General features: G+C 54.2%; 1 protein-coding gene across 3 annotated transcripts; it reads right to left on the reverse strand.

The window, feature by feature from the left end:
• Positions 1–1,070: 1,070 nt before the first annotated feature.
• Positions 1,071–16,089, reverse strand: PTCH2 (patched 2). Of its 3 annotated transcripts, none has more exons than XM_007110667.3 (22): positions 16,018–16,089; positions 15,384–15,576; positions 9,135–9,324; positions 8,958–9,027; positions 8,690–8,781; positions 7,851–8,046; positions 7,127–7,248; positions 6,831–6,978; positions 6,614–6,745; positions 6,376–6,531; positions 6,199–6,291; positions 5,796–5,921; positions 5,584–5,702; positions 5,130–5,478; positions 4,668–4,980; positions 4,434–4,576; positions 4,168–4,348; positions 3,760–4,040; positions 3,533–3,670; positions 2,334–2,476; positions 2,147–2,246; positions 1,071–1,769 (listed from the first exon to the last, which is right to left on the reverse strand). In XM_007110667.3, exons 1-22 carry the CDS (start codon positions 16,087–16,089, stop codon positions 1,506–1,508), a joined length of 3,621 nt encoding a protein of 1,206 aa, XP_007110729.1. In that variant the 3' UTR covers positions 1,071–1,505. The 3 variants fall into 3 exon arrangements, with proteins under 3 accessions (XP_007110729.1, XP_054939951.1, XP_023975557.1); XM_055083976.1 differs by having other exon boundaries at positions 4,668–5,001; XM_024119789.2 differs by having other exon boundaries at positions 6,199–6,531.
• Between the last annotated feature and the right edge of the window lie 2,447 nt (positions 16,090–18,536).

Consider the following 18,536-nt stretch of genomic DNA (forward strand, 5'->3'; position numbering starts at 1 on the left):
ATGATTTTCTGGCCTTTGGCCTGGTGGGGTGGAGTGTGAGAAGGCAGTACTCTGGGGGTGGGATCGTTCCTGGTGAGTGGGTGGCTGGAACCCAGGGTGTGTATGTGTGTCAGTTGAGACCGAGCCCTGGGATAATTGGAGAAGGGCAATAAAAGACCTCCCCCACCTCGTGCGTCAGATGAGACTCTGTACTCTACACCCAGGGGTGTGCCCAGAATCGTCCAGCCCTCTGTATAGTGGGCCTGTTCAACCTTCACAGAACAAACAGCTTAAATACAGAGCCTCACTGGTTGCTAATGCAACCTCAATTTCAACAGTGACCCTACTGATCCCCTAGCTGTCTGGCCAAAGATGCCTCTGGGGCGCCAAGCTGACTGCTGACTTGCAGAGGCCTCTGCCTTGGAGGTTGGTCTGGGCACAAAACTCCTAAAATACCTCCCTGCTATCCCCATCTCTGTTTCAATCGGCCACCTTCTTCTTCTTTTTTTTATTTTGGCTGCACGGCTTGTGGGATCTTAGTTCCTCAACCAGGGATCTAACCCGGGCCCGGGGCTGCAACGAGAGTGCCCAAGTCTTAAGCACTGGACCGCCAGGGAATTCCCTCCGACGCTTTCTTATCTGCTTCCACTTCTCCTCTCACCTGTTGCTTGGCTGCGTCCCTCTGCCCATCCTCCCGTGCCGCTCACAAAGGAAGGTGGGCGACGAGTCTGCAGAGGTGCGCAAGGCTGGCCTATGATGGCTCTGAAAGCCACACAGTGGGGTTTGACATCAAAAACATTTGTATCACTTTGTGTTCTAAGCATTTCAGCCAGACCCTGTTACCACGTATATGACCAACACATTGGCTGAACATCATCTTCACGTGCCAGGTGAATAAACACACCAAGGACAAGGGTAGCCCCACGACCTGCGGCCCCGACGCCTCCACTTGCAAACTCACAGCTCTATCTGAAAACAAAGCGCCAAAGTCATTTGAGATGAGTTCATATAGAATATATTTCACTTTAAAAAATAAAACTTTCAGCATAGCTAACATCTATACAAACTACAAAAATAAACGTCTCCATATAAATAATTTATGTGTTGAGAGGTGGGCAGGGATACAGAGAGCCTACCCAGGAGTCAGCAAGCAGTGGGGGGCCAGGACTGAAGGGTGCTAGAGGATCCCTCAGGCTTGGTCTGCTGGGGGCAGCAGGGTGGGGTGGGAGGGGGGACAGGGCTGCACTGCAGCCTGAAGTGCTTGCTGGCTTTCACCCCACCGGGTCACCGGCACAGGCACGGAGCACCCAGGTGTGCAAGGCTGCTCACAGCCTAGAGGGTGGTGGTTTTGTGTGGATCTCGGGGAGGTCTGTGATGGCTGGGTCGGGGACGGGATGGAGGCAGACAGCAGACAGCAGCAGCAGCAGGGCTCTCCAGGAGTCCGCCCTGCGTTCAATAACCCCCCACGGCTTCCCAGTGCCTTCATGTGGCCTGAACAGGGTCTCCATGCTTCAGCTGCTCTTTCATCAGGTGGCTGGACATGGTCCCCTAGAACTGAGGTTGCTGGAGCCACTGGCAGCTGGTGTGGCAGCAGGGGACCAAGTAGGCTCTTCAGAGGCTGGGTGGATGTAGGCACCAGGCAGTGGGGGTGGGTGGAGGGCCACGGTCATGGAGGTAGTCACTCTGGCAAAGCTCTGGGGAAGGGTGGGGGCTACCCCCCACCTGAGCCCTCCTCCTTGTGCAGCTGGTGGGCTCAGGACCTCCGGGCTCTCCTTGTACATCTGTACCACCTTGGGGGAGACACCAGCCCCAGTGAGCCCAGGGGCTACTGGGGACGCAGCCCCCTTCAGCACCTCCCTGGTTGGGAAGCTGGGGTCTTTGGCGGCTTCCAGCAGGATACGAGAGCTGACAAGGGACAGGATGTCGAGGTCTGGGGCAAACCCTGCACCTAAACGGCTAAGCAAGCTGGGTCCCATGAAGAAGTCAGGAGGGCTGAGGGGTAGGGACACGATGTCTGGGCGAAGGGGGAGGCTGCCACCTTCAGTTGGTGGTACTTATGGGCAGGGGTCCCTGTGAGTTGAGCCCTGTCTGTTGGCCGCTGAGGGCATTTTGCCCTGGCTCTGTCCCACCCCGTCCCCTGGGCTGGGAACAGGAGGAGGGCGGTCACCTCTGGTGGAGGGCCCAGGATGGACAGCAGCACAGGCAGCAGCACGAGCCCATGGAGGAGGCCTAGGAGTGTGAGTACTGTCAGCACCACGAAGAAGTACCTGGGGGTGTGTGGGGCCGGTCAGCCTGGGCAGGTCCTGCAGCCAGTGCAGGCCAGCCCTGCCTCCTCGCCCCGAGCCCTCCCCTACCTTACAATGAAGTCAAAGTTGGAACCAGCAAGCATGAGCAGACCCAGCAATGTGGAGACGGCCCCATCGGTCACCGGGGCCAATGTGTGCTCTAGGGCCCGGGCAGCCCGGAGGTTCCGGCTACCCTGGGAGGTCAGGAAGCCCTGAGGGAATAAAGCGGTCCTGGAGCTGCTCCTTGGCCAACCATGGCCAGCTCATCTGTGTCCCCAGGGCTCACCCATGCCTTGGCCCACAGAAGGCCAGGTGAACCGAGTCCCTGGGAGCTGCCCAGGACGCAAGCATGAGTCCATATAGGTAACACTGTATAGATGAGTGAGACACAGGGATGTCTAGAATAGGTTGGCAAACTACAGTCTATCCCTTGTTTTTTTGTAAATAAAGTTTTGTTGAAACACAGCCACACCGATTTGTGCACATAGTATCTATGGATGCTTTGGGGCTACCCCGGCAGAGCTGCCACAGAGACGATATGGCCTGCCAAGCCTAAAATATTTACTATCTGGTCCTTTACAGAAAAAAGTTAGCCAACCCCTGGTCTAGAAGGATGGACACCAAAGTGATAACTTCTAGGGGTGGCATTTCAGAGGATTTCTAATTCTTTCTTGGTACTTTCCGGCATGCTGACATTTTTTGTCTCCCAAGGAGTATATATTATTCTTACAAGCGGAAAAATAATGAGGCTTTTATGGGGGAAGAAAGAAGGGAGCTGTTTGCGGGGTCTGGCCAGGTCTGTGCCGGAGCTGCCAGCTGGTCCATGCCCCCCACCCCACCCCACCCACACTCCTCCCCTGCCAGAGACCACGAAGCTGTGAGAGAGGCCTGCCTGCCTCTGTCCTAACATCTCTGTCTTGGTGGGATCTCGCCATACAGCTACCACCCCATTTCTCTGATCCTCTTCACAGTAAATCCATCCAAAAGAATTGCTGGTTCCCATTTTCTCACCTTCCATTCTGTCCTCACCCCTTTCTGGTCAGGCCTTTGTCCCTCCTCTCTACTGAAATGGCTGCTTATTTATTTGTTTGTTAATTGTTGATTGCTTATCTCTACGCTCTAGAATAAGCTCCTTGAAGGTAAAGCCCGTCTGTAGTGCTCTTATCTCCTCAGTTCTTAAATAGTACCTAGCACACAGTAGGTGCTTGATCAATATTTTTTGAATACCAAATCAGCTGGCCCACCCATCCCCTAGTGCCTGTGCTCACCAGAGCCACATGGACCGTGAACTCGACACCAATGCCTACAGACGCCACAAGGATCACCACGGGGATGGCGCTCAGCTTGATGCCCAGGAAACCCATGATGCCAAAGAGCTCCACGGTCATCACTGCCAGGACCAGTACCTGGGGAGGGCAGGGCTCACCCAGGGCTCCTGGGCAGGGCAGGGTGGGGAGCTAGGGGTCTCTCCAGCCCCACCCCTGCAAGGACTCACTATGAGGGAAGCTGCCCAGGGGTTGAGCAGCAGCAGGGCGCAGACGAGGAAAGTGCACACCAGCAGGATGCAGACTGCCAGCAGGAAGCAGCGCCGCAGGCCCAGATACTGCTCCCAGAAGAGGAAGGGGGAGCCGCTGGGGTAGGCGCGCACCCCAGCCTGGCCTGCCTCGGCACACGCTGCCCGGGCCCCCTCAATGGTCTCCACGAAGTCTGCAGTCTTCTGGAGGCCGCGCAGTAGAAAGGGGAACTGGGCAAACTCCAGGGGTTGGGCCGCCGGGACTGTGGAGGGGAGGGGACGGAGGGAGAGGGAGGGGTGGCCAGTAAGCACAGGGGGCAGTGGGCAGGGCCTTAGGGTAACGCCTGTGTGGGCCCAGGCCTAGGCTCTTCGGGCTCCCCTGGGACTCACTGCGAAGGTTCTCCCCGGTGGTGTCGTACTTGTCATGCAGCCACTCGGGAGGTGGGGGGTAGAAGTTGGCCTGTGAGGCTGCCAGACCCAGTGGGTCACTGCTCACCCACATGGTCAGTCCCATGTAGAAGAGCTCAGGTGGAATCAGCCCGTCCTTGTCCACCAGCTTCCTTGTGGTCAGCTGTAGAGGCAGAGAGAGCTGAAGGCTGGGCCCACGGGGCCTGGAGCCCCTGGGTGCTCCCTGACCCTTCCAGTCCTCTCCCAACCTGGCTGAAATCAAGAGGCTCCTGGGCATCCCCGGTCTGGATGAGCAGCTTGTAGGCTAGGGCCCCATCCTCAGAGCCATTGCGGTATGAGTGGCGGGTGATGCGCCCAGAAGCCCAGTCCTGGTCAAACGCAGCCTGGATTCCTGGGAGAAAACAGGGTGGGGTCCAGTTGGCCTGGAGCTCTGGGAGCTCCTGCTGGCCGCAGCCCTCCCTGCCAGTCTCCTTGCCTCTCACCCTGTAGCCAGTTGCGGTAATAGTGCAGCCAGGTGCGGGGTGACTGCATGGCCGGTGGGGGCAGCACCGCCTTGAGGGAACTGAAGCGCTGGTGCAGATCAAAGAGGGCGCGTTGGGAGTGGGCGTAGTCAAAGCCACCCTGAGTCACCAGGGCCACCTCGTACAGAGAGAAGTACCTGAGCTGGGCGCTCAGGAAGGCATGCTCCTTGGTGCCCCGAGGCACCACATCTGTCAGGGCCAGCCCATCCTGCACCAAGGTCGATCCATAGAGGCTCAGGCCCAGAAGAGCCCCAAAAAGTACCAGCACCATGGCCTGTGGGAAACGGCAACTAAGCTGGAGGCCCAGGGATACCCTTGGGCCCTCAGATGTTGGGCTAAGCCCTCCTCCCTTCTTGGGGCCCAGAGACACCTAAGAAGCCTCTGCTGTGTCTCACCTTGACCTGCCTGGGCCTGGAGGCTCACCTTGGTGTGGGACTGGAGCAGCAAGGGTGCAAACTGGGAGCGGGCGAAATGGGCAAGATTCCAGCGGGCACAGGGCAGGGACTTGCAGGCTGCCTTCTGCCTTGTCCCCTCCTCCTGGCCTAGAAGGTCCCGTGTTGACCCTCCTGGGCTGAAGAGCTCAGAGGCCAGTGGGTCAGAAGGTGGGGGCACCAGCTGGGCTTGGGGAGGCAGGATGGTGACCACATGCTGGCTGCTGCCTTCACAGTGCGCAAATGCCTGAACAGTGGCAGTCAGGTGAGCAATGCCCACTGGTACTGTCCTATCCCCCAACTCCTGGGGCAGAATCTGAATCACCCGAGCAGAGCAGGGGCTGGAAGAGGCAGAGAGAGGGGGTGATAGGTCTGTGCCTGGAAATGCTGCTGAAGGGACAGGACGGGATGGGGCCAAGAAGGATGGACTGGTGGGGTAGGGATACCTAGAGAAGCAGCAGAGCACATCAAGGCGCTGGCAGTGGCGCCGGTGCAGGTCCAGGCTGAGGACCGCTGGGAAGACAAGCATCACGGCTGCAAAGTTGCAGCCAACCACTACTGCCGCCTGCGGGATGGACAGGAGGGGCACGAAGCCTGGATGAATCCTGCTCCGGCTCCATGCCCACCCTGAGCCCGGGCCCCGTTTGTGAGGCCTCACCTGCAAGGAGAAGGCCCGCAGTGCAGGGATGGGAACTAGGGCGGCCATGAAGAAGGCGACCATGTTGTTGATAGACGTGAGTGCTACGCTGGTGCCTGTGCGCTGCAGACACTCACCTGTGCGCTCCTGTCAGGACAAGGCAGCGTGAAGGACGGCAGAGGGTGGGAAAGGAGCCTCATAGCAGTTAATATTTATCGTACTGTTCTAAGTACTCGACTTGAATTACCTCACCGATCCTCACTACAACCCTTACGCCACAAGCACTATTATTACCCCTGTTTACGGATGAGGAAACGAGGCACAGAGACGTTAATTACCAGCCCAAGGTCACTCAAACCAAGAGGCTCTGAGTCCCTACGCAGCACTGCCTCAGATGAGCCCAGGCTGGAGGACGAGGCCTCACCTGGAGAGGGGTGCCAGGTGGAGCCTCTGTGAAGGCATGTGCCAGCAGGAATATGTCATCCACGCCAATGCCCAGTGCCAAGAAGGGCAGCACCTGGAGGGGCACGGGGCGGGCAGCTGGAGGCACCGAGCAGCCTGGGCCGTCGGCCCCCAAGTCTGCCCCGCAGTCTTGGTGTACCTGGGTAGTGGCGGCATTGAAGGCGATGCCGAGCAGGGCGCAGAGCCCGAGGCCCGAGGCCACCGCTAGGGCCACCAGCAGCACCCCGGCGAGGCCCACGGCACCCTGGGACTGAGCACAGTCCCACCGCAGCATTGTCACGCAGGCATAGGCCAGCTGTGGGGAGAGAGGGCAGTCTTGGATAGGGCCTCCCAGGGTGGGGGCCGGTGGTGGGGGACAAGATGCCAGGAGGACCCACCATGAGCAGGTAGCCTCCCACCACGCGGGCAGCACTGACTTCGGAGAAGGCGTGCAGGATGTCATCCAGGGTGGTGGAGGAGAAGGCGTGGATCTGCTGGGACGCGTTCCCAGGCAGGGCCTCCTGCGCCAGCTGGAAAGACAGGGCGGTGTGAGGGGCAGGAGGTGGCAGCGGCCTCAGGGCGCCGCGCTCGCAGTCTCCACGCCTCCACGCTGACCTGCACGAAGCGCCGCTGCCAGGCCTGCAGTACTGTGCTGGCCTGCTCCTCGCTCCAGCCGATGTCGTGTGTCTGGTAGTCGCCCCGGAAGTGCTCATAGAGCTGGCGGGGACTCATCAGCAGGAAGGTGCTCTGCAGGGCCTCTGCCCTGGTTGGGGTACAGGAGAAGTAGGGGTCAGAGCTGGTCTGAACACGCAGGAGGGGGTGTGCAAGGGGCTTTTGCCAGAGTTGCCTGGCATCAGGGTGTGGCTCCCCATACCTGGGGTGCCCTTACCAACTCCCAGGGGAGGCCCTACCTCAGCAGCTGTCCTTGAGGGTCTCTGGCCATGCCTCCCAGCAGCAGTTCCTCCTGCCAGTGCATGAACTTGTGGGAGAAGCCATGGCAGCCCCCGCTCAACTCCTGAGCCACATTGGGAGCCTGGAGGGGGACAGCGGAGATGGGCTCATTACTCAGGGCCCTGGTTTTGGATAACTGGGTGTCTCTGGGCTGGAACCTCCAGGAACCATGCTTGCCACGGAGCTCTGTGGGCCTGGAGTGTAGATAACTATTCTGCTGAGCCTCTTGCCTACTCTGTAAGGGAGCAGCTAGTGTCCTGCAGAGAGGAGGCCACAAGAGGGAGCAGAGGCCTAGAGACAGGCTGCGGGGAGGAGCTGGCATAACTTTGGTGGTTTTGGAAAAAGGTCCACGTTCACAGGGCCACACAGACACTCGGGAAATTAGGTATGATACCTGTGCTTAGCTAATTTGTCCTGTTTCCTTGTAGACGTGTATTTTGATGAAGTCCAGACTTCCTGGGCTTAGAAAAGGACAAAGGGATTCATAGGCCACTTGAGGGTTCCTTAGCAGAGCTGAATAGGAATGGAACCCTCTAGGTGTCTAGCATAGTGGGGGCAGGGTAACAACGTCCAGGAAATGGGGGGCAGAGCACAGAGCAGTCTGCTCTCTCCTAGAACAGGGGAACATATGAGGGGAAAGGGAAGGAAAACAACCTTTCCCTGGCAGACCTGGCTGGAACCCACCTGCCTGCTGTGATGGTTAGGGGCACTAGGTGGGCAGTGGAGGTCGTCAGGGTGCAGACAGGGCCGCCCCACGTAGGCCTGGCCCACCTGTGCCTTGTCTAGCAGCTCCCGGAAGCCCTCAAGGGAGGCAAAGGGGCCCAGCTCCTCCAGCAGCTGCTCTGGATCCAGGTTGGTCCACTGGATGTCGGGGCGGCCCCTGCAGGGGACAGCCCATAGTTGGTGAGGATCAAGGATCAATGCCCACCCTCCAAACCACTGCGATGGGACCCATGTAGTAGCCCACCCTCCTCCTAGCTGCTCATCTGTCCCTCTGTGTGGAGGGTGGGCAAGGCTCAGCCCAGCAGGCTGCTGCAGTGAGCTGAGGACAGATACCGGGGCTGAGATGGACCTCAAGACAGATGGTACTTAACACAATGAAAAGGCCCAGAAAAGCCCCATTGCATTCCTTCCCAAACCGTCTACCCTTGGTTCTAATACATAACCATACAGGCACCTGCTTATATAACAGGTTTTCTTTCTGGCCTGGGTCACAGCTGAGCTGACACCTAGCTAACTCTCCCTGGCAAAGTCTTTCTGGGGATCTTTTCCTTCCTTTGTTCAGATCTTACAGATCTTTGTGTTTTGTCTAAATAAGACAGGTCTGCCTCTCCTTTGGAGGTGAGGCGAAGGGGGATGTGGAGAGAGCCCTGAGGCTGCCCGGTGCTCTGACTGTGGCCTGGGAGGTAATTAGGCCCTGGGTGAGCTTTTGATCATCATCTTTACTCCCACCCTCCTTTCTGCTGGGGAGGTCCTGGCAGGGGATGAAGCAGGGCCCTGGGGGCAGCTGTGGCAGCACTCACGGCAAGTAGGCAGAGCCCCCTTGGAGTTTGGCTCCTTCCCAGAAGCAGTCGAGGGGGGTGAGGATCACGCAGGGAAACAGCTTCTCAATCATCTGCCAGGGACATCCCAGGCCACATCAGTCCTGTCCCTGGGCTCTTTTCTCCATGACCTTTGTAGGATGCCCTCTGCAATGCCCCCACCTCCCGACACCCCCCACCCCAAGCCCTCCCTTACTGCAGAAAAGGCTCCACCTCTACCTAGTCTCAGAGAACAGCTCAGGATACTCACCCGCTCAATCATTCCATTTTCAATTAGGGGAACTCCTGACTTGTAGCAGATTTTGTTCAAATCCCAGGACCTGCAATAGCCAGGGGCACAGGACATCAGCAGAAGAGGGGGATTCCCGCTCCAGCCCTGCTGCAGCACCTCTCATCCCCAGCTGCTCAGGGGTTCAGCCAGACTCACTTTCCATAGAGTGATACTTGCACTTTACTGGCAGTGAGGGCTGCCTGGAGGTGGAGGCCAAGTGCCTCAGGCGTGAGGACGTTCTCCCCCTCCTGGCGCGGGGTCTGTATCAACATCTGGGAGGTGTAGGCAGCCTCCTCCCCCAGCTTCTCCTTGGTGTACTGCAGCTCTTGGCTCACCCGGCTGCCCGCTGCCAGAGCAGAGAGAGAAAGCTGGGGGGAAAGAGCCTCAGTGGATCAGAGCTCTGGGGGACGTGGGACCCTAACCCACAGAGGCCTCCCAGGACAAGTGGGGGAAGCTTCTCCCTGATGGCTATGCGGACTCCCAGGCTCCTGGCCCTCTGCTTGGAATCTGGAGTGGAGAGGTCCAGCTACGTGGCTCTATGGAATTCTTGTGGGACCCAAGGTTTAAGCATGAACCCAGCTGGCTGGGTTTGGAGCACATAACTTTAAAATGAGAGATCAACATGAGCTGGGCCAGGGTGGGGTTCTGGGGGTATCCTGGTAAGGGAGACCTCACTCAGTTCCTCTCTACTCTGGTGGGGAGGACAAGGAGGGACAGAGGGGCCAATAGGGAGGCTGCCCTTGGAGGGTCTCCTAAAAGAACAGGTCTAGCGCTGGGGCTGATTCCTAGTTCAGGTTGTCCCAGGCAGTGGTTTATATCCAGACACTTTTTTGCAAACTGCTCTGCAAAGGGGTGGGGTGTGCCTGGCAACAATGGCTCTGTGGTGGCACAGGTGCGGGGGAGGGTCAGACGGTCTTTCAGTGTGATGCTGCCAACATACTGCTTCCACTCATGGAAGCACTCATGGATCCTGGCAGAGGTGACATCAAAGTGGGCCTGGGGAAAAAGATCCCTTTCACCAGACAACGGGGAGTCCCGGCCTGCCTTCACCTCCTTGATCAAGTCCTGCATTGCACTGGCCACGGAGGCCATCGCTGTACCTGGGATCTGGGGAGGCTGGGATGCTGTGAGGGATGCTATGACCTGACTGTGGTTTGGGGGAGGTGAGGGCCAGGGCCAAACCACCCCGGAGGCTTTGTGGACTTGGCCTGGTCTTAGACCCATAATCCTGCTTCAACCCATCTGGGGTCTCTTCCTGTAGGCCACTGCCACCCTTGGGGCCTAACGGACTGCTTCTCTGACACTCCAGCCCCACCTGGGATTATCATGCTCCCCAATCTCTTTTTCAAACCCACACAATCCCCTCACTCATGCGAGCCCCAAACCCTTGGTAACTCCCCATCACAGACTCACCCATATGCTCACGCCTCCCATCCCCACAACAGTCTCACACAGCCATCATCCTGCCTTCTCCACCGGCAATTCCACCTACTCTTTTTCTTCCTTTCCTGACTCCCCACTCCTTTGCAGTAGGCCCGTACTGCAGTGTTTATTTCACCGGGCTTGGGCCAGAGCTGCCACAAGGAGGGACAGGAGGGGAAGGCAGAGATAAGCTCTTCACAGTAAGGGAGTTTGCTGAGGGGAAGGAGGCATGGGAGAAAGAAGGAACCCGGACAGAGCTAATAAGAAAGCAAGAGAAAGAGACAAGCACAATTTAAAATACAGCATCAAGGGAATTCCCTGGAGGTCCAGTGGTTGGGACTCTGCACTCTCACTGCCGAGGGCACGGGTTCGATCCCTGGTCAGGGATCTAAGATCCCTGCAAGCCACGTGGCGTGGCCAAAAAATTAAAAAAAAAAGAAATACGGCATCAAAGAGAATAAGGAATCCTCAGAGAAAATGAGGAAGAGAAAAAGATAAGTCTTCGCTGACGATGATGATGACAGATATGAGGACAGATGCACTAGGATGTATTGTGAGGCAAGAAGAGACGGGGCGGGGGCGCACAAAGGCTCTGGACAGACCTGGCTTTGGGTCTTGGCTCTGATGCTTGGTCTGTGCTTGAGTAAATTACTTAGTCTCTCTGACTCTCAATGTTCTCATCTGTGAAATGGAGAAATGCCTACCTTGGTAGAAATAGAATCAATGCGAGCAAAGTACTTAGGAAGTTGTCCAGAACACAGTAGGTACAGATACGGAGTTATTATTCAATAGCTGCTGGGAGAGAAATGATATGATGGAAAAATGAGAAAGAACTGGACAAAAAAAGAGACAGTAAGTGAGTGCGGAAGAAGCAGGGGGAACGGGAAGGAGACATCAAAATCATCACATTTGTTAAAAACTTTACAAAAGGGGCACATATATACAATGGAATATTACTCAGCCATAAAAAGAAACGGAATTGAGTTATTTGTAGTGAGGTGGATGGACCTAGAGACTGTCATACAGAGTGAAGTAAGTCAGAAAGAGAAAAACAAATACCGTATGCTAACACATATATATGGGATCTTAAAAAATAAAAAGGTTCTGAAGAACCTAGGGGAAGGATATAAAGAAGCAGGAATAAAGACGCAGATGTAGAGAATGGACTTGAGGACATGGGGAGGGGGAAGGGTAAGCTGGGACGAAGTGAGAGAGTGGCATGGACATATATACACTACCAAATGTAAAATAGATAGCTAGTGGGAAGCAGCCGCATAGCACAGGGAGATCAGCTCGGTGCTTTGTGACCACCTAGAGGGGTGGGATAGGGAGGGTGGGAGGCAGACGCAAGAGGGAGGAGATATGGGGATATATGTATACATATAGCTGATTCATTTTGTTATAAAGCAGAAACTAACACACCATTGTAAAGCAATTATACTCCAATAAAGATGTTAAAATAAATAAAAGCCACTGAACTGTGGGAAAAAAAAAAAACTTTACAAAAGGGAGAATATAATTGGTTAGCCAGCATGAAAAAGAGTCCACTTTATAGGTAATCCAATAAATGCAAATTAAAATAGCAATGAATTATCATCTAAGAGGCTCCGTGTTGCTGGGCTGCTAAGAGTGAGGCAGAGACAAAGCTGGATAAGCAACCTAGAGTATGTTAGGGAGCTTGAACTTGGTTTTGGAGACTCCCCGAACCCAGTAGAGAGTGGTGCAAGGGCTCTAAGCAGGGACTAACTTGGCCAGATTTAGAAGCACCACAAGAGGGCAGTGCGGAGGCAGATTTGAAGGTGAGGGGGAAAGATCAGTCACTTAATAGACCTCGATTTCCTGGGCCATCCTCTGAAAGGCCTAGTGATTCAGGGCAGCTGGGCCCTTCCCCAGCCTTAGGAGGTGAAATTTGATTGGTCTAATAAGTCAATCACAGTAATTCCACCGTCTTTGCCAAGTGAAGGATTTAGGCATAGGATGCTACACAGTTCTTGCCAAAGTATATAACCAAATGGGAAGTCGGTGGAGGTGGATGGTGGGGAGGGGTAGGTGGTGTATTTTTCCTCACTTTCAAAAAGGGATGCAAGACAGGGATGACTTCCCTTTTCTACCACTGCAGCAGCCACCTTGGGAGAAGGAGGTGATAAGCCTGAGGACAAAAGCCCAACATGCAGAAGGCAGAGGAGAAAGATAGAAAGAAACTGGGTCCTTGCTGATGTCCTTAGATTGCTGAATTATCCATCCTGGAACTTCTCTACTGTCTACTGCTAGACTCCTTGTTGGGGGGGATAATAAATCAGTCTTCTTCTTCCTTCTTCCCTCTTTCCCTTTCTCTCTCTTTCATGTGGCTAAAAGCATGCTAAATGATACAATCAGGAGTGTACTGCCAGGCCTCAACTAGAGCAAGAGCCCCAAGGGTGGAAAGGAGGGATCTGAGAGACACTGAGAAGGAAAAATTTTAATTGTTTAGTGACCAATCAGGTGAGCAAGAAGAACTGAGGCTGACTCTCAAGGTTTCAGCCTTGGGTGTCTGAGTGAATAGTGGTTCCACCAATTGATATGTGGCTGTCCCCTGCCTTCCAGACAGAAGGGCTGTATGTTCCTTATCTTCAACAGCTCCAGTTTCAAACCATCTCTGTCACTGTTCCTGTAAGTACTAGTTGGGCTACATGTTGTGATTTTCCTTTTCTTTTCTTTTCTTTCCTTTCTTTCTTTCTTCTTCTTCTTCTTTTTTTCGTCCACACCACCTGGCTTGCGGGATCTTAGCTCGCCGACCAGGGATCAAACCCGGGCCCTCAGCAGTGAGAACATGGAGTCCTAACCACTGGACCACCAGGGGATTCCCTGTGATTTTTTTTAGAGAATTTATCTGAGTCCTTCAGCTTTAATATTGATCAGGAAGGAGAAGTCACATTCCAAATCTCACCATGGCAAAGCTGGAGAGTCCAGAACTCTGATAGCTAATGTCTAGCTTCTTTCTTTGCTTTCTGCATTAACAAAACAGGAAAGGAATGGAAAATACCCTTCAGTCCTCACTGCCTAGGGCATTGTTGGAAGAAGCCTCAAAGACAGATGTACAGAGAAAAGATCAGGTCAAAATCACTGCTTTTACCTCACTCATAGCCCCAGCTAATACAGGGCAGAGTGATATTCTTTTTTTTTTTTTGCGGTACGCGGGCCTCTCACTGTTGTGGCCTCTCCCGTTGCGGAGCACAGGCTCAGCGGCCATGGCTCACAGGCCTAGCCGCTCCGCGGCATGTGGGATCTTCCCGGACCAGGGCACGAACCCGTGTCCCCTGCATCGGCAGGTGGACTCTCAACCACTGCGCCACCAGGGAAGCCCTCTTTTTTTTTTAAGTAATGTCTTTTTTTTTTTTTAAATAAATTTTTTATTTTTGCTGCATTGGGTCTTTGTTGCTGTGTGCAGGCTTTCTCTAGTTGTGCTGAGTGGGGGCTACTCTTCGTTGTGGTATGCGGGCTTCTCATAGCAGTGGCTTCTCTTGTTGCAGAGCATGGGCTCTAGGAGCGCGGGCTTCAGTAGTTGTGGCTCGCGGGCTCTAGAGCGCAGGCTCGGTAGTTGTGGCGCACAGGCCTAGTTGCTCTGCGGCATGTGAGATCCTCCCAGACCAGGGCTCGAACCCGTGTCTCCTGCGTTGGCAGGCAGATTCTTAACCACTGTGCCACCAGGGAAGCCCCAGAGTGATATACTGACATAAAGAGAAAAGACCTAGGAATTGATTCCCACCCTCTTATATCACCCTCGCACAAGCAGCAGCAAAAATCCAGTGGGATCTGGCCTATCCTGTGCTGGAGTGTAGGAGAAAGGATGAGGAAACATGGAGGTTCAAGCAGTGTTTAGATTGCGAAGATCTGGGGAATGGAGAAGGAAGAAGAGGTGGGAGACAGCCTCTACTGTGGCAGGAAATCCAAGAGTCATTTGGGACCACCCAGGCAGCAGTAGTGTGGGTGGGGCTATGTGCATGTGCATGTGTGCGCACGTTTGTCTTGGGGCTGGGGGCAGGCAGGCACAGAGAAACATCTGCTCTGGACCCCAGGGCTGGCCTAGAGTGTGTATATATGTGAGGGTCTGCAGAGGGCTGGGGGGTTGGGTGGGGATGGGGTGTGGGAGCCCAATAGGCAGGCAGGCTCCAAGAAACATCTGCTCTGGATCCTAGGGCTTGCTCAAGGGTGTGAGAGTCTAACCTGGGCCCTGCCTTTGCGTGTGGGCCAGGGCTGGGGGAGGTTTGGGTGAGCCCACAAATGTAAATTTCCCAGGAAAGAACAGAGGGGAGTTGGACTCTGTTAAAGGGTTGCCATACCAGGCTCCAGCAAAAGAGAGTTATGTCAAAACTATTAATAAGAAATTATTTTACTCTAATGCTTCCATTAGGAAGTGAAGATCTAGTTCCATTTGACTCTGCTGTTGCCTCAAAGTACAGATTCTGTGCCACTTTTCCACTAAATGGTTGCAGGGGACCTCGGTGTATGGGACCTCTCCCTGGAGGCCTGCCAGATGATTTACTGTTTCCCCAGCCTTCTAGTTCTAACTTTTCTGATTCTCCTAGTTAGATGTGATCTCTCCCTGCCTTCTTTAATACAACATAATCATTTTCTGCTTTGTATTATATTGTATATTATATCCCAGCATATATTTTACTTTCCTTGCTACTGAAAGATGGGTCTTGTTTTAGTTGCCTTTACAAGCACTGCAGTGCAGTCATATACATATAAAAGATTGCCAGTAAATGCTAAATAAACACACACGCACTCACAGATAACTGTTCCATATACCCATTCACAGGGTTCCACCATCTGCAGATGTCCATTTATGGATGTGAGAGGGAGCAGGGCTCCCAGACGCCCAGGCTCTGGCAGGCAGGTGTGCCCTCCAGACCCAGCGCAAAGCCCACTAGAACTCAGTAGCCATCTCCTCACCCTATTCTCACCATACCCAAGCAGCTATGGCCAGTGTCCACAACTCACCTTCCACCCAGAGCTGTTCTAGGTCTGTCTCAATGATGGCCACGCGGAGACCCAGTGCTAGGGCCCCAAAGGCCAAAAGTCCCAGGAAGAGCACTTTGCCACAGTGTCTCTGGATCCCGCAGCCCAGAGAGAAGAGCAGGCCCTGGAAGTAAGCACGAAGCCAGAGTGGAGCCTGAAGGCTCCCAGCTAGGATCTGGGATGGAAAGAGAAGGGTCAGCCAGGCATTACTGCAACAACGCATGAAACCTTTCCCTTTTCTCATTACACCCTCTACCAAGCTCTAGCTTCTTGGTTTCTGGATACAAGACAGAGGACCTAAACAGACACGGGCCCACACTTGGAAAAAATTTGACTCCATTCCCTGCTTCCCACCCAATATACACCTGAAGAAGGCACAGATTCCTTTTCTGAGATAGGATACATATACACACACCTGTTCTCAGGTGGACAGAGGTGGACATAGACACACCTACTCTCACCGGGTAGAGCAGGAGGAGACACGGACAGACACACAACACAGCTTTCCCAGGAGAGAGCCAGTAACACATGGCATTTAAGAGACATCACACCTTGCCGAGTGACAGACCTGGGGTCTCTAGACCCGGGCCCTTCTTCCGGCTTCCCCTCCACTCACCTGGGGTGCTGCAGATCGAGCTGGGGGTGTGTAGCCCGGGGGCAGCTCCCCGAGGGGTGGCGGCCGAGCCATGCTGGCGGGGATGGGGGGCATGGGCGCCCCCAACCCGCGTTATCTGGGAGCCCCCATAGGCTGGCCTGGTCCCGCGTACCGCGAGGTCCCACGTCGGAATTCAGTGGGGCCGCTTAGCCGCCGGTACGGGTGTACAGTGGCGTCCGTGAGCTGTAGGAGTGCAGGGCGGTGCGGGCCCGGGGCGCGGAGCCGGAGTGGGTCCCGCGTGCAGGAACAGCTACGCGACGCCCGGCGCGGCTCGAGGTGGCGACCGCAGTGCCGAAGAGGCGTCTGTAGTCCAAGAAAAAGGGAAAGACCGGGGCTACGCCCTCCCTTTGGCTTAGTCGCCGTCAAATTACCCGGAGCTGCGCGGCCGGATCCGTTGCTAGGCAACGGCGCCGCGGGGGGCGGGGCGGGAGACCACCCAGGCAGGGCCACCCCTCTCCTCGCTTCCCCGCCCACCTGCCTGCCCTCGGGGAGGAGGAGGGAGGGAGAACCCGGGGAGGCGTTGCGTTGGCCAAATGTAAGTCAGGAGAGACCAATGCTGAGAAAAGGTATCTGCTGGCCGACCCAGCCAAGACCCAAAGACTGCTTTTCACAGCTCTGCCTCCATTCTCTCCCCCTTCAGTCCACGCTCTCCACTGAGGCCAGTCATCTCTCTAAAATGGGAATCTGATGACAGCTGCAAAACACAAAGCCCACTTGGAGCACAGGGCCCTGCAGGATCTAATCAAAGTCTTCCCTCCCATAGTTCCTTCACACCCACCCAATGTTCCTTCCAGCCCTGCAGAGCCACATGTAATTTCCTAAAGCCACCATGTTATTCCATGCATTTCTGCCTTTGTACACGTGGCCCTCTTGTTTTGGCAGGCCACCTTCAAAACGGAGCATGAGGGAATTCCCTGGCGGTCCAGTGGTTAGGACTCCGTGCTTTCACTGCCGAGGGCCGGGGTTCAATCCCTGGTCGGGGAACTAAGATACTGCAAGCCTCTCAGCACGGCCTGGAAAAAAAAAAAAAAAAAAAAGACCCAAAACTGAACATGAATCAACCATCTGCCTTTGAAGTCTTCCTTGAGTCACACCACCCCTCCTAACGGATAATTGCTTCTTTCTTTGTGCGCCTTATAACACTCAATTTATATATTTATTATTGCACGTGATACAATTTATGTACTTGAAAGTCTGCCTCCCTCACTAGAGAGTAAGTAGGTGCTCAATAATTGTTGAGTCATTTGAGAGTTGCACAAACCAGTCTTGGAAGTGACTTGGAAACAGAGACTAGTCCCTTTATTAAACTTTCATCAACTGTCTGGCCTCTGAATGTGTTTCTGCAGGTTCCTGACTGATTAACCCTGAGTGGCAGAGGAGGTTAAAATCAATATACTAGCATGTAAAGTTTGGGAAAGAGAAAAAGAATCTCCAGTGAACTTATTACTCTAACACAACTACTATTATCTCTGGCCAATTTCTTGGTCAGTTCTTCCAGACTTGTTTATGATTACATCACAAACATTTCATGTTACTACATAGTCTTTGTATCAATCATTTGGAGAATGTCCTTAGGACAGATTCCCAGAAGTCTGGGTGTTTGGTCAAAAAGTATGAACATTTTTATGGCTCTTGCTACACATTGCCAAACTGCTTTTTTTTGTTGTTGTTGTTAAAGTTTTTTTTTTTTTTTTTCCTCTAAATTTATTTATTTATTTTTGCTGTGTTGGGTCTTCGTTTCTGTGCGAGGGCTTTCTCTAGTTGTGGCAAGCGGGGGCCACTCTTCATCGCTGTCCGCAGGCCTCTCACTAACGCGGCCTCTCTTGTTGTGGAGCACAGGCTCCAGACGTGCAGGCTCAGTAATTGTGGCTCATGGGCCCAGTTGCTCCGCGGCATGTGGGATCTTCCCAGACCACGGCTTGAACCCGTGTCCCCTGCATTGGCAGGCAGACTCTCAACCACTGCGCCATCAGGGAAGCCCCCAAACTGCTTTTTGAAAAGTTGTGTCAATTAACATCATCTCCCTGGAGATCTCTCCTCAGTTCTGGGGAAAGGGGAACTTTAGGCCAAGCGGGTGAACACCTAGCAGGTGTGCCACTTCCATTGGTACATTCATCCAGCAAAATGCCTTGGAGGAACTAATACATATATGATGGTGTTGGCTAAGTAGTGACTACACAGTAAAAGCAGCATATGTGCATAGCACTTTGTTCCTCTCTGTCATAGAGAAGAGGGTCCTGTTGTGGATAAAGAAAGTGTACCTTCAGCAATTCTCTGGAGATAGAAATAGCCTCTAAACTAGCTTGTGTGGGCCCCCAAATTGCTCTTGCGGCTATAGCAAAAGATGAGTATGTCTGGGTGTCATCAGGACTGGAAGTAGAGAGGCTTTGCTGTAAGTAGTTCTTGAGGCCTCCTTCCTTCTCACTAGATTTGCAGACGTAAGGTCCATGGAGAAATAGATTGCTAATCACCTGGGCCTT

This window comes from Physeter macrocephalus, chromosome 4 (genome assembly GCF_002837175.3).
Source record: "Physeter macrocephalus isolate SW-GA chromosome 4, ASM283717v5, whole genome shotgun sequence".
In the NCBI taxonomy this organism is placed as follows: Eukaryota; Metazoa; Chordata; class Mammalia; order Artiodactyla; family Physeteridae; genus Physeter; species Physeter macrocephalus.